The 14,556-nt window shown below is 56.1% G+C and overlaps 1 protein-coding gene, 1 long non-coding RNA gene and 1 pseudogene across 2 annotated transcripts; all 3 read right to left on the bottom strand.

Annotated features, from left to right (window-relative positions):
- Positions 1-2,123: 2,123 nt before the first annotated feature.
- LOC146349183 (uncharacterized) lies at positions 2,124-5,714 on the bottom strand. The gene is made up of 2 exons (XR_014788915.1): positions 5,638-5,714; positions 2,124-3,304 (listed from the first exon to the last, which is right to left on the bottom strand). It is a non-coding gene; the product is annotated as an uncharacterized LOC146349183 (long non-coding RNA).
- Positions 5,715-8,917: 3,203 nt separating this feature from the next.
- Positions 8,918-10,338, bottom strand: LOC146349182 (hemoglobin subunit beta-1-like). The gene is made up of 3 exons (XM_084842160.1): positions 10,197-10,338; positions 9,876-10,101; positions 8,918-9,097 (listed from the first exon to the last, which is right to left on the bottom strand). The coding sequence occupies exons 1-3, from the start codon at positions 10,286-10,288 to the stop codon at positions 8,969-8,971; spliced, it is 447 nt and encodes a 148-aa protein (XP_084698286.1). The 5' UTR covers positions 10,289-10,338; the 3' UTR covers positions 8,918-8,968.
- Positions 10,339-12,606: 2,268 nt separating this feature from the next.
- LOC146349181 (olfactory receptor 52B2-like) lies at positions 12,607-13,614 on the bottom strand (annotated as a pseudogene).
- Between the last annotated feature and the right edge of the window lie 942 nt (positions 13,615-14,556).

Genomic DNA, 14,556 nt, shown 5'->3' with positions numbered 1-14,556 from the left:
TGGTGGGGGATTGTGGGTTATTTAAAAAATAATCTGCTCTGAGTAGCTTATTAACCCATAATGGGCTGTCATGATGTCTGAACGCAGCCAAATTCTTTTTTATAGTTCTTTACTTTGACTGTCTGGCACAACAGCTGGACAGGCCCTACGTAGCACAGGATGCTCCCCATTAAGGATAAAAATACCCAATGTTCTCAACCATCCCAAACTGCCCCATATGTCATCACTTGAGGTGAAGGGGGCATCACTGACACTGCAACATTGCAAAAAATGCACTGCAAAAAGGGGCTGGGGGAGGTGTCTGGGGACAGCTGCTGCCGTATCACCATCCACCCTGTCTTGTGCCACCCACTTCAACATCGCCAGGTGGACAAGAATTGTGTGATATCTACAGGAGAAATGGCATAGTATTGTGACACACGTGTAGAAAGGAGACCTGGTGAGGATCAGTGATTTGATCAAAAATATGAACAACTGGCCCAGTAATTTGAAGAGAAATGGTTTCGAAAAATGGTGTGATGAATTATCCTGATATCCTGATGAGCACACTAGCTCAAAGTGGGCTAGATGAAACAACGATCCGGTGGATCCACAGTTGGCTACAGAATTGGACTCAAAGAGTGCTTATCAATGGGACCTTCTCAAGCTGGGGAGAGGTAACGAGTGGGGTACCGCAGGGCTCAGTCCTGGGCCCAGTGCTCTTCAACATTTTTATGAATGACTTGGAGGAGGAGGTGCAGGGAATGCTGATCAAATTTGCAGATGACACAAAATTGGGCAGGATAGCTAATGCCTTGGAAGACAGAAACAAAATTCCACGTGATCTGGATAGACTGGAGCGCTGGGCAGAAAACAACAGAATGGCATTTAATAGGGACAAATGCCAAGTTCTGCACCTAGGAAAAAGAAACCAAATGCACAGTTACAAGATGGGGGATACGTGGCTCAACCACACTACAAGCGAGAAGGATCTTGGAATTGTTGTCGATCACAAGCTGAATATGAGCCAACAATGTGATGTGGCTGCAAAAAAGGCCAATGCTCTTTTGGGCTGCATTCATAGAAGCATCGCTTCCAAATCCCGGGAAGTACTAGTTCCCCTCTACTCAGCCCTGGTTAGGCCTCATCTGGAGTACTTTGTCCAGTTCTGGGCACCACACTTGAAGAAGGATGCAGACAAACTGGAGAGGGTTCAGAGGAGGGCAACAAAGATGATCAGGGGACTGGAAACAAAGCCCTATGAGGAGAGACTGAAAGACCTGGGCATGTTTTGCCTTGAGAAGAGAAGAGTGAGGGGAGATAGGATGGTACTCTTCAAGTACTTGAAAGGTTGTCCCAGAGAGGAAGGCCAGCATCTCTTCTCCATCATCCCAGAATGCAGGACATGGAAGAATGGGCCAGGAAGCCAGATTCCGGCTGAACATCAGGAAAAACTTCCTGACTGTTAGAGCAATGTGACAATGGAACCAATTACCTAGGGAGGCGGTGGGCTCTCCCACACTGGAGGCGTTCAAGACGAGGCTGGACAGCCATCTGTCAGGGATGCTCTGACTTGGATTCCTGCATTCAGCAGGGGGTTGGACTCAATGGCCTTGTAGGCCCCTTCTAACTCTACCATTCTATGATTCTATGGTAAGTACCCTTGGATGCAGCACAGTGACACGTTTTTGAAAAAGCCCCCCACCACCTCCCCAGTGATGGGCAGGGGCTGGCCCACTGAGGCAGCAGGATGGGTTTCTTCACTTCTTTGTGTCTTTTAAAGTGTTGGAGCAGGCTAGAGGGAAAAGATGGCAGGCATGATTACTGCCTTGGTGGAAAGGGGGAATTGCCCAAACTCGCTCTTCTTGGGTAAGAGCAAGAGAGGAATTGGAGAACCTTGGAGGCTTTCCAAGTGGGTTCAGTGATCAGACTTGCTTTGGCGCCTTGGCCACAGAGACGCAAGAAGGGCACATTCCAGGTTTGGCCGCCAAAGGGCAGCGTCAAGACTAACAGATGTGCAGCAGCAGCTTTTTCAGACTACAGCCCACCTAGTAAGTCTGCTATGTTTTTCTGTGAACCGCCCAGAGAGCTTCAGCTCTTCAGCGGTATAGAAATGAAATAAACAAACAGTTTTTGAGGTGCCATAAAGCTTCCTTTTGGATGTGCTGCAACAGACTGGCATGGTTGCCCCCCCTCCCCGAATTCACCCCAGACTGAGTACTGGCCTTGACGCCTGTTAATGGGGGTCCAGAGATTAACCCCTTTCCGGAAGACCGTGAAGCATCCACAGCAGATGCGTGGGATCCCGCCCCCCATCACATTTTGTGGTGTGGTTCCCCTGTTTCTTGTTTTGCAAGCAGAAGGCAGCTTGTGAAAAGCAGCAGGGGCAGAATGTTTGCATATGTTTTCTGCAAACTGGGGCTGGGTAAGCTGCTGCACCACGTGCAATGACTCTGCAAATCTGCTCAGCCTCCTGCTCTGCTGAGTCACAGCTGAGTCAGGCCTGGCTCCTCTGATAGCTCAGCATGCAGAACCTTTGCTCGGGAGGAGATAAACATGCCTGAAATGGAGACCACACAGGCACTGCTTGAATTCTAGGCAAGAATTTAGACATAGCAAAAAACAATTTCGCCAAGCCATTGTGGACATCAGCTAAATGGACATCAGAAGGGCTCTGCTGCTGGATCAGACCCAAGGGGGGGCCACCTGGTCCAGCGCCCCATTTGCCATAGTGGCAGACCAGGTGCCTCAATGAGAAGCCCAAAGCAGGGCATGGAGGCCGCCATGTATTTGTTGCCCCTCCCCCAGCAGTGTCACATTGAACGCTGAACACGGACGAGCAAAGGCTGGATGTGCTCATCTGATCTCGGAAGCTCAGCAGGGTCAGCCTGGTTAGTACTTGGATGGGAGGCCGCCTGGGAGCCAGGGAGCCAGGCTTCCTGCACTGGGCAGCGGGGCTTGTGGGCCCCTTCCGGCCCTATGATTCCATGAAGGGCCCAAGTAGCCATAATCAAGAGTGCTTCTCAATGAGTGCTTATCACATTCAAGAGTGCTTCTCAATGGGACCTTCTCAAGCTGGGGAGAGGTGACGAGTGGGGCACCGCAGGGCTCAGTCCTGGGCCCAGTGCTCTTCAACATTTTTATGAATGACTTGGAGGAGGAGGTGCAGGGAATGCTGATCCAATTTGCAGATGACACAAAATTGGGAGGGATAGCTAATACTTTGGAAGACAGAAACAAAATTCACAGTGATCTGGATAGACTGGAGCGCCGGGCAGAAAACAACGGAATGGCATTTAATAGGGACAAATGCCAAGTTCTGCACCTAGGAAAAAGAAACCAAATGCACAGTTACAAGATGGGGGATACGTGGCTCAACCACACTACGAGCGAGAAGGATCTTGGAATTGTTGTCGATCACAAGCTGAATATGAGCCAACAATGTGATGTGGCTGCAAAAAAGGCCAATGCTCTTTCGGGCTGCATTCATAGAAGCATCGCTTCCAAATCCCGGGAAGTACTAGTTCCCCTCTGCTCAGCACTGGTTAGGCCTCATCTGGAGTACTGTGTCCAGTTCAGGGCACCACATTTTAAGAAGGATGCAGACAAACTGGAGAGGGTTCAGAGGAGGGCAACAAAGATGATCAGGGGACTGGAAACAAAGCCCTATGAAGAGAGACTGAAAGAACTGGGCATGTTTCGCCTTGAGAAGAGGGGAGATAGGATAGCGCACTTCAACTACTTGAAAGGTTGTCCCAGAGAGGAAGGCCAGCATCTCTTCTCCATCATCCCAGAGTGCAGGACATGGAAGAATGGGCTCAAGTGACAGGAAGCCAGATTCCGGCTGAACATCAGGAAAAATGTCCTGACTGTCAGAGCAATACGACAATGGAACCCATTCCCTAGGGAGGTGGTGGGCTCTCCCACACTGGAGGCATTCAAGATGAGGCTGGACAGCCACGTGCCAGGGATGCTCTGACTTGGATTCCTGCATTGAGCAGGGGGTTGGACTCGATGGCCTTATAGGCCCCTTCCAACCCTACTATTCTATGATTCTATGACCATGGCCATCATGGCTAATATACATTGACAGAGCTCCCCTCCTCCTCCTCGGATTTGCCCTGTGACAGCAGCCATCGAAATTAGCAACAATCACCACATCTTGCGGTACTGAATTCCATAGGCTGGTTATACACTGTGCAAAATATTACTTCCTTTTATCTGTCCTGAATTTCCCATCATTCAGCTTCATTGGATGACCTCACTGAGTTCTAGTATTATGAGACAGGGAGAAAAATGTCTCCCTCTCCACTTTCTCCACACCAGGCATCATTTTGTACACAACAGGGATCAGAAAAAAACAGCTGTAATGCTGGAAACCAAAATCAAAAAAGGAACAGCGGCACCACTTGAATTCGCAATGTGTTTGGGCATTATCAAAGGAAACACTCTTAGAGACTTTTCGGGAGGATTCCAAGGGAGAGGGAATCCTCCAGAAAAGTCTCTAAGAGTGTTTCCCTTGATAAACACCCATGCCCAAATGTGCTGGGAATTTAGTTGGTGCAGCTGTTCCTTTTTTAATTTTGATTATCATTTTGTAGACCTCCATCATGTCTCCCCTTCCCCTCCTCTTTTCCAAGCTAAACAATCCCAGCTGTTGTAACCTCCTCTCACAGGGGGGATGCTCCAGCCCCTTGATCATTTCAGTTGCCCTTTTCTGCACTTTCCCCAGCTCCACAATATCCTTTTGAGGTGCAGCAACCAGAACTGTATGAGGTGTTCCCAGGAAGCCGTTTCTCCAGATATTTTGGATCTGGTCATAATGGGAATGTTGGCAGCAACCTGGGCAGGACTGGGACCAAATATTAGCCAGAAGAGTTGATTTGAGCAGGAGTGAGGAATGGGTGGCCCTCCAGATGTTTTGGCCTACAACTCCTGTCAGCCAAGGGTAACAGATGAAGGGACTTGTAAACCAAAACATCTGGAGTTGCCCACCCCTGAATTAGAACAACTTTTTCTTTAAGGGCAGAATCCTTTTATCTTTTTTTTTTAACTGAAACTGATCTCATGACACATCCCCCACCCCACCCTACCCTGGACCCTTAATGAGTTTTTATTCTAGTCCCCACTCGGCCATGGAAGCACTTTGGGCCCATTGCCCTCACACTGACTCTGGGCCAGTCACAGACTCTCAGCCCAACCCACCTCACAGGGTTTTTGTTGTGAGGATAAAATGGAGAGGAGGAGGTCCACGTAAGCTGCCTTGGGTTCCTTGCAAGAGGAAAAAAGGCAGGATATAAATGCAATAAATAAATAATAAACAACACATCCAGGAGGTTAAGGACAGGTAACAAGAAGGAATCATAAAATGGCCCATTCCAGTCCATTTGAAATTACTGTTAATCTACTAAAAAGCATGACAGAGGTGTTCACACACACACACACACACACACACACCCGTCCATTGCCAACTGATCGGGCACCCTCAAAGCCAAGCCCAGGAGGGGAAATATTTTACCACATCCATAACTGTGGGGACACCCCCTCCCTGCTTTATGCCCTTGCTGTCTGAACATGCCACACAGATGGCAAAGGGCAGGGGGCTTGGCCTGTCTTGGCTCAGACCCCTCTGAAAACATGGTCCTGAAATTGCCTTACCTTGGAGTGAAAGGCGCTGCTCCTTCTGGACCATTCCCTACATGCCCAGACAGGAGAGTCCAGATGTTACATTTTTCACACAATTTTGGCCCTCGGTAACACTCATCCCAGCCTGCCTGTGTCTTTCAAAGGTATCCTCCTTCCAGGACTTCTGTTTTCTAAGCTCGGTTTTCTAGTTGAACTGCATCCCCTTTTATCCCGATGGCTGTATGCCACCTCCAGTAACAGAGACAGTGAGCCGATATACACCAGTTGCTGGGGAACATGGGCAGGGGGGTGCTGTTGCACTCATGACCTGCTTGTGGGTTTCTGTGGGCATGTAGTTGGCCACTGTGTGAGCAGAATGCTGGACTAGGTGTTCCCTTGGCCTGATCCAGCATGGCTCTTCTCATGATCTCATGTTATCAAACATCCTGTATTTTTAACGAGAGGACTGCAGGCAGCCTGAGAACGTATGAGGAGCCATGCTGGATCAGTCCAACCTTCTGTTCCCACAGGAGCCAACCAGATGCCCACATGCGTGCAACATCATCAGGAGGTTTGGGGTGCGGTGTCATCAATATGCAGCTCTACCTCTCATTCAAATCTTCACCAGGGTTGGCCATAGAATCCCCGTCCAAATGTCTGGAGACAGTGAGTGGCTGGATGGGGACGATTGAACCTTGACAAGACCGAGGTACTTTTGGTGGGAGACAAGAGGAGGCTGGGGGATGTTGACCTGGTGTTGAATGGGGTACGGCTACCCTTGAAAGACCAGGTCCGCAGCCTGGGGGGTCATTTTGGACTCCCAGCTGTCCATGGAGGCTCAGGTGTCAGCTGTGAGCCGGACAGCGCTGTATCAACTCCATCTGATACGGTGGCTGCACCCCTTCCTTCCCGACCATCTGCTCCCATCAGTAGTACATGCCCTGGTCTCCTCTCGTTTAGACTACTGTAATGCGCTCTACGTGGGGTTACCCTTGAAGACGGTTCGGAAGCTGCAGCTGGTACAGAACGCGGCGGCTCGCCTGATTAAAGGCAGCCGCCGGCGAGATCACATCACTCCAGTGCTGAAGGAGCTGCACTGGCTACCAGTTGTTTTCCGGGCCAAATTCAAGGTGTAGGTTTTGACTTTTAAAACCCTATATGGTTCCGGCCCAGCCTATCTTAAGGAGAGCCTCCAGCAACACCAGACAGGCCGCTTAACAAGATTAGCCTTGGATGGCCTTCTGTCTGTCCCATCAGCCAGAACAGCTAGACTGGTGGGGATGAGGGAGAGGGCCTTTTCTGTGGTGGCCCCCACTCTGTGGAACTCCCTCCCTAGGGAACTCTCCCTCTTTAATGAGCTTCCACCGTGCAGTAAAAACGTGGTTGTTCAGGCAAATATTTGGAGTGGGTTAGGGTATTGTAGAAAATGTTATTGTAGAATTTTATTGTTTTAAACTATTTTATTATATATTCTGTACATCGCCCAGAGTGGCTGGGTGACCAGCCAGATGGGCGATTAATAAATTTAATTAATAATAATAATAATAATAGCAGCACTGCCCCACTTGTGTTCCCCAACCACTGAACTATAGAGGAATACTGCCTCCGATACGGGTAGGAATCATCACGGAGTTATGGATGAGCCAAGTTTGCACATTATGCCAAATGATGTAGGGTACTTGAAACAGGCAGGGATTGCGAAGAGCCTCAAAAGCATCTCTGAGAGCTGCCAATGTGTTCATGGGGCCAGATCTGGGCTCCACAGCTTCCCTGCCCTCGCCTGGGTTGCCTCTGTGGGATGACTTGCCCATGGGCTCGTCATTTGAGGTGAAGGGGGCAGGTAAGTGTTTGCAGGCCACATGCAGCCTTACGGTTGCCTGATCCTGAGCTGCCAGAGCATGGAGAGTTGCCACCTTTTTAAGGGCCCCTGCTCCTCTGCCTTTAACAGCAACTCAATACAAAGAAATTCAACAAGTGGTACTTTGGGGGAGGGACACTCGCTCAGAGGCAGAGGGCCAGCGTGGCATGCAGAAACCAGGGGGCATCTCCCGCTAAGAGGGTCGGGGCCCCCGCTCTGCTTGAGACAGCCCGGACAGCCGCTGTCTGGCAGGGCAGCGAATGCTGAGAAAGTTGGACGAACCACGCGACCACCAGGAAAGCCGCCGCGGGCTTGCTCCGGGCACGTCGGCCTGCTGTCAGCAGCAGAGGGGGAGGGAAGGGGGAGCCAGGCGGAGCCAGGCGGAGCCGCGGTTGGGCCGGCCCGGGGAGATCCGAGCCCCCTCGGCCGTTCCCGCGTACAGCCCTCCCGGCCCGCCAACGAAACCAAGGCGGCGAGCGCGACCCTCCCGCCGTTTCATCCGCACAACACCCCAGCGGGGCGGGCCAGGGCTGGGAGTCCGGGGGCGGCCAGGAGGCGCCCCGCGGCCACGACGCTCCCTGGCGGCTCTCGGCCAGTCGCTCGCTCTCGCCCTGCCCGACGGGGCTGCCGCGAGGCGAGGACGGCGCGGGCATCGCGGGCGCTGCGCTGGTCGCCTGGGCGGAGGGCGGCGCGGCCCAGGGCCGAGAGGTGCGCGCGCGCTGGCCCGCCGTGCGGGCTCCGGGCAGCTGCGGAGCCCTGCGGGGCGGGGGCGAGCCGCGCTCCCGCCGGGGCCAGCACGCGCCCCGGCCAGACGCGCGCGCCCCACGGGCCTTTGCCGCGCGGCCCCCGCCGCCCCCGCCCCCGCCGCGGCCCTTCTGCCCCGGCCCTCGCCGCCCGGGCGGCTCCTGCTCGCGCGGAGGGCGGGGCCGCCGGGCCGCCCCGCGGCAAAGCCCGCGCCGCGCCGCCTCTTGCGCCGCGCCTGCCCTCTGGAGAGGCGGCTGGGCATCGCGGGTCGGGGGCCGCGAAGGGGCCGCGGCCCCCACGCCCGCGCCGGCCTTCCGGAGGCTCGGGGAGGCGCTGAAGCCGGAGGAGCGGCAGCTCCCGCGAGGGCCGGTCTCTTCCTGCCCCCGGCCAACCGGGACGGCGCTTGAGCGGGGGCGAGTCCCGGGAGGAAGAGGCGGGCCGCCCCGGCCGGCAGGGCGGCCTCTCGCGGCGCGCAGCGGGCGGCGGGGGCTCCGGAGGGCCGCGGCCCCGCCGCGGAGCAGCTCCGCCGGAGCGGCGGGAGGCGCGGGGTGAGGGGGCGGCGGCGCTGCTCCCGTCCGCGCACCGTCCCGTCCGCTCTGCCCCCGCCAGCCGACCCTCCCCACGCGGCCGACCGCCCCGCCCGGCCACCTCCGAGGCTCGGAGTCCCGCCCGCCGCCCGCCCCCCGCCCCCCCAGAGAGACGCGGAGGCCGTTCCGATTGCAGAGGGTGAGCTTTATTCGGGGGCGGGGCGCTCGCGGCGGCTCAGTGGTAGCGGCGGGCCAGGGCGTGGGCCACCACGCTGACCAGCTTCTGGAACGCGGCGTGGTAGGACGCGTTGAAATCCTTCCCGAAGGTGGCCGCCAGGATGACGAGGAGGATGTCGCCCAGCAGCTGGAAGAGAAGCGGGCCGGTGAGCCTTCTGCGCGGAGGCGAGGCGCCGGAGCCCGGCTGGCCGCGGCAGCCGCGCGCCGGTCTCGCTTACTTTCCACTCACTACTAAATGTGTTGATCGCCCACCTGGCTGGCCGCTCTGGGCGATGTACAGCGTACAATGAAGCAGTTTAAAACAATGAAAATCTACCGTAAAAGCATTTCCTAAAGTACCCGAGCCCACCCCAAATGCCTGCCTGAACAAGCACGTTTGTAATGCACGGCGGAAGCTCATTAAAGAGGGGGCATGGCGGAGTTCCCTGGGGAGGGAGTTCCACAGAGCGGGGGCCGCCACAGAGAAGTCTTGGCCGTGCGCTAGTCCCGGCGGGAACGGCCGAGCCCCGCGCCCCCGAGAGCCCGGCCAGCGGCGCCTCGCTTGCCCAGGGCCAAGCCCTTCACGCCTGGGCAAGCAGACGTGGCAGGAGGGCACAAGGCTGCCGGGCGCTGTCCAGTGGGGGGGGGGATGCTCGGCATTTCCAGGGCAGCGCTGCTTGACTTTGCTGAGTGCCCGGACGGACTAGGCAGCCCTGCGTCTTGCTGGCCAGGCGTGGACGGCATTGCGCTCCCGGAAGATGTTGCCGCCACTCCCTCAGGTGCACAGACGCCCCCCCCCCCCCCGGGCTCTTCACCCAGGTTGGGGCTTGTGGCAGGGATAGCGGCTACCCACGGAGACACCCATCCCACCTTGTCTCGCACGCACAGCCTGGGCAGCCCCTCGGAGAGCGGGGCGCGCGCCTCACCTTGAAGTTCACCGGGTCCACGTGCAGCTTGTCGCAGTGCAGCTCACTCAGCTTGGCAAACGTGTCCTTGATGTTGTCCAGGTTCTTGATGCCATCTCCGAAGGAGGTGAGCACCTTCTTGCCATGGGCCTTGAGCTTGGCGTTGGCACAGATGGCCGCGTTGGTGGAGACGTTGCCGAAGTCGGTGGCAAAGAACCTCCGGGTCCAGGGGTGGACCACCAGCAGGCTGCGGGGGGGGGGGGGAGAGACACACCTGGTCATCCGGGCCGGAGGAGGCGCGCCCGGCCCGTCCCGAGGAGGCGACCGCACGACCGGGCTTACGTGGTGAGGGCTTCGCCCCCGACGACGTCCACATCCACCTTGCTCCAGAGGGTCTGGATGTGCTGCTTCTCTTCGGCGGTCCACTTCACCATGGCGGCTGGCTGGGGTTGGGCGCTTCTCGGCTGAGGAACGTTTCTGGGCTGATCCGAGGTCTCCTTGGCAGGACTTTTATACCCTGCGCCGAGGCTGCGCTCCTCCTCCGCGGCTGGGGGCCCGGGCTGGAGCTGGCGGCCGGCTTTGGTGGGGCTGGCAGCAGCAGGGAGGGGCGGCCGCCACTCGCGGGCGCGGCTCCGCTGGCGGAGCGGGAGGCCCAGATAGCGGGCGCCGGAGGCGGAGGCATCGAGCCTCGGCTGGGGCCGGCGTTCCTTATCACTGCCCTTCTGCCGGCAGGCCGGACGCTGCGCCCTCCCAGCCGCGGCGTGGCCTCGGGCTCCGGCCTCCGCAGCACTCGCGGCCTGCGCCTGCTTTGTGCCATGGCCTCGCAGGCCTCAGCGGCCGCGTGACGCTGCTCATGGCGCGGAGGGACTGCCGCCGCCCTGCTGCCCTCGCCATGCCAGGGCATCTTGGTGGCTTGCAGTGGACGGCCACGTGGCACGGAAGTTGCCCTGGGACAGCCGCCCAACCAGCTCTTCCGCCAAGGACCTCCAGAGAGCCAGTACCTGGAGCGCCCGCCATCGCACACCCATACAGACGCACGCGCGCGCGCGCGCCCCCCTCAGCCAGCCTGGCTATCACTTCCTGGAGTCGTGGGCCACTCTGGCACAGAGAGCCCCAGGGAGACCGTGGAGGGGCAGGAGACGTCTCCTCTCCCAGTGAGGCCCGGGCCGTGTGCTGGATGTCCCGCCTGATCAGGAAATTAAGACGTCGTCTTGCCTCCGATCGGAGCTTTGAGTTTTGATGGGCCCCGCTCCGCACGTTGACCAGGGGTGTGCAACAGCCCTCGACCGCGCGCAGTCCTGTGCCTTTGAGCAAACGTGCAGGATCAGCAGCGTTGTTTCCGCACGCTCCCTGTTCAATGCGCGTGCGGCACAAGGATCCATGGTCGTCTCTCTGGCGCGTGCAAATCGCTTTGCACGCCTCGTCTTTCCCGGGAGTAGCAGCAGTGCCAGCCCTGTGGAACTTCTGGCCAGAGACCCCTGTGGCAGGCCGCCCCTCAGTGTTCTTCCTCGGCCAGTCAAAAACGTGCGCTGGCAGGGCTTTGCTGCGGTGCCTGGGGCTGGTTAGCAGCTCCCCCACAAGGATCTGTCGTTTAGACATTTACTCACTCATTTCATTTCTATACCACCCAATAGCTGAAGCTCTCTGGGCAGCTCACAATTGGTTGTTATTGTTATACGGTGCTTTAAGTGTACAGAAATATATTTTAGACGCACGCACACACGGACACATCTGCTTTGTCATAAATTCTTGTAAGATAAGTTGCTATTACATCCATTGTATGGATAAGAGCTCCATGGAAGTAATTTGCCTGGAGAGAATTTACAGATGCTTCTGGAGTCGAACCCGGGGCTTGCTCAGGCAAGCCCAGCATCCTCTGTACTAGAGCTCCCTCAACCTCCCTATGCAGCCCACAGGGCTACCCTCTCAGGCAGGCAAGCTGGCCAAGCCCTCCCACCTGGACAGCCACTTCCTTTCCCTAGGCTACCATCCCCACCCATTTCACACCTTGAGGTGGCTTTAAAGGAGAAATAGGATGCATTCATGGAGGAGGAGTGGCGGTCTGCGTGTGGCTTTTAATCTTGGTGGTTCTGTGGAGCCTCCAGGCTCAGAGGCAGTGGGCTGCGAAACATGAGATGCTGGCAGACCAAGGAGGAGAGACCCTGCTCTCTGCCCTCCTGTGCTGCTGCTGGGTTCTCAGAGGCACCTGGTTGGCCACAGTGGGAAACAGGGCTAGAAAGGCAGTGGCTCTGATCCAGCAGCCAGGACCCTCTGGCGTTCCAACAGGGGTGGCTGATGATCTTCCAGGCACGGCCTCCAGATGTCCCTTATGGCATAGGGCATATTCTGCCCTCAAACCTAAGCTGCTAACAAGCCATATAACACCAAGGCCATGTTTCCGTGGCCTTTCTCCTAAAGGTGCCCTTTCTGCATGTGGATTAGTTCTTGGGGAGAGTGTGAAAGAGCCAAGCAGCAGCAGAGAACCGGGCTTGCCAATTCTGGTTTGGGGTGGGGGGGACACCAGTAGAGCCACCCTGATGCGCAAAGTTGTCATGCGAGAGGTGCATAACAGGGGTGCTGGAAGAAGGGTGTCTGGCCAGGGGAGCCACAAGGGAGGGCCTGAGGGCTATGAAGGAGGAACCAGTCTCAGCCAAGCAGCGCACCCTGGATAGCACAGCCTTTTGCAGATGAAGCCTGAAGGCTGTCCGTTTTGCCTCTACAATTGTGAGAGCTAGAAGCAACTAAAAGGTTGTTAGGAGTCCACACCAAATTCAGATCCAAGGACCCGCACTCGGATCTCCTTGGTCTTCAAACCATACACAACAGGATTGAAGGTAGGCGGCACCAGGAGGTAGAGGTTGGCCAAGAGGATGTGAACGTGGTGGGGGACATTGGGGCCAAAGCGGTGGGTGAAGGAGAAAAAAGCGAATGTGTAGAAGACACAGATGTGTGTCCCACAGGTGCCAAAGGCCTTGAGCTGGGCATCTCTGGATGGGAGTCTCAAAACTGTCCTGAGGATGAGGACATAGGACATCACAATGAAGATGGCATCCAAGCCAGTGGTAAGGAAGACAGCAGCCAAGCCGTATGAGCTGATGATGGTGAAGTCGGCACAAGCAAGCTTAGCAATGCCCATGTTCTTGCAGTAAGTGTGACATATCACATTGGTCCGGCAGTAGGGGAGCCTCCCGAGGAGGAAGACCCCGGGGGTCACCGCACAGATGCTCCTGGCCACCACACTGCCTCCTATCTTTGCTATCGTCATGCTGGTGAGGCCTGCTGCATTCCTCAGGGGCTGGCAGATGGCAACATACCGATCGAAGGCCATGGCTAACAAAATGGCGGACTCTGAGAGGAAGAAGGCATGGACAAGAAACATTTGTGTGAGTGTGTGAGGCAGCCATGGTAGGAGGTCTCCTTAGCATTCCAACAGAAGATGGCCAGCATCTTGGGGACAATGACCAAGCAGAGGGCGATGTCATTGAGACCCAGCATGACCAGGAAGAAGTACACGGGCTCACGGAAGCTCTGCTCCTTCACCACCACAAGGATGACAACTGAGTTGCCCAGGAATGCCACCAAGAACATGGAGCAAAACAGGATGGAGAGCCAGCCATGCATCACCTCCAGACCTGGGTTGCCGGTCAACAGAAGAAGGTGGGGTGCAGGAGGGAGATGTTGGCCGCGGCTGCTGCCATTGCTCTGATGAAGCGCTGCTGGTGCTGCTCTCTGAATCCTGCATGTGTGTACAAACAAAATGCAGGATCACCAGGGTGCCTGCATGTTCTGCTGCCATTTCTCCTTCAAGAGGAATGGCCTTCCGTCTCCAATGGTGCATCGTGCCCCTGTGGATTTCCACACATCTCTGCCCAGCCCACCCTGGGAATGACTGCTGGGAGCTTTTCCCCAGCACTTGGTGGGAGCATTTAAGACCTGCTACATGTGCACAACAAAAGTGGGAGCAGGGATGGAAGCATGCCTGCGCCACTATGCTCCTGTCCCATCATGTGCCTGTGCCATTACATCTGCAGTGACCCTCCTCACCCTCCATTTTGACATGCCTGGTGGTGGTTGTGCTAGGACTCTTCCAGGCCCACTACAGCAGCCCTTCTATGCTGCCGAGGCACTGGGGGGGGGGGGGCTTGTGCCTGAAACTCCCAGTGAGTTTGTTGACCAGTTTGTATGAATGCTTGGGAGAAAACCATGGGCTACTGCTGCTTTTGCCATCCCTGAGGAGGACGGAGCAGCAGAGATAAGGAAACAAGCTTCGAAAAGAGAAAAATGCAGCAAAAGAGGGATCGAAGGAAGAAAGAGTTTGGGTGGGGAAACAGAGGGAAAGAGGGAGCAGCTGAAAGGGGGCTTGTGAGGAGACCCTTGGAGGTGCACGGAGAGAAAAAGTCCTGTGGGGGGTAGAGGGTGGGAGTGGCAGAGGCAAGGGTGCCGATGGGCCTGCTGTGTGTGTGTGTGGCGGGGAGACGGGGGGTCTGTGAAAGTTTGTTCTCAGCTTTGACAAAAGTTCTGGTGTCTGTAACACAGAACAGTTATGTGGCTTAAGATGTGCTCAAAGACAAGTTTCCACAATTCATGTACCAGTACAGCCATCTTGAGCTAATACCAATATAAATTTCATTTATTTGTTTATTTAAAATTATTGTAGGCCACCTCTAAGGCTGGGACCTCCTCAAGGTGCCATAAAAGATAA

The sequence above is a fragment of the Heloderma suspectum genome, chromosome 3 (genome assembly GCF_057233095.1).
Source record: "Heloderma suspectum isolate Gila_16-S chromosome 3, 16-S_ref, whole genome shotgun sequence".
Classification (NCBI taxonomy): domain Eukaryota; kingdom Metazoa; phylum Chordata; class Lepidosauria; order Squamata; family Helodermatidae; genus Heloderma; species Heloderma suspectum.
The sequence above is the reverse complement of the archived record's forward strand: the minus strand, read 5'-3'. Positions and strand labels throughout refer to the sequence as shown.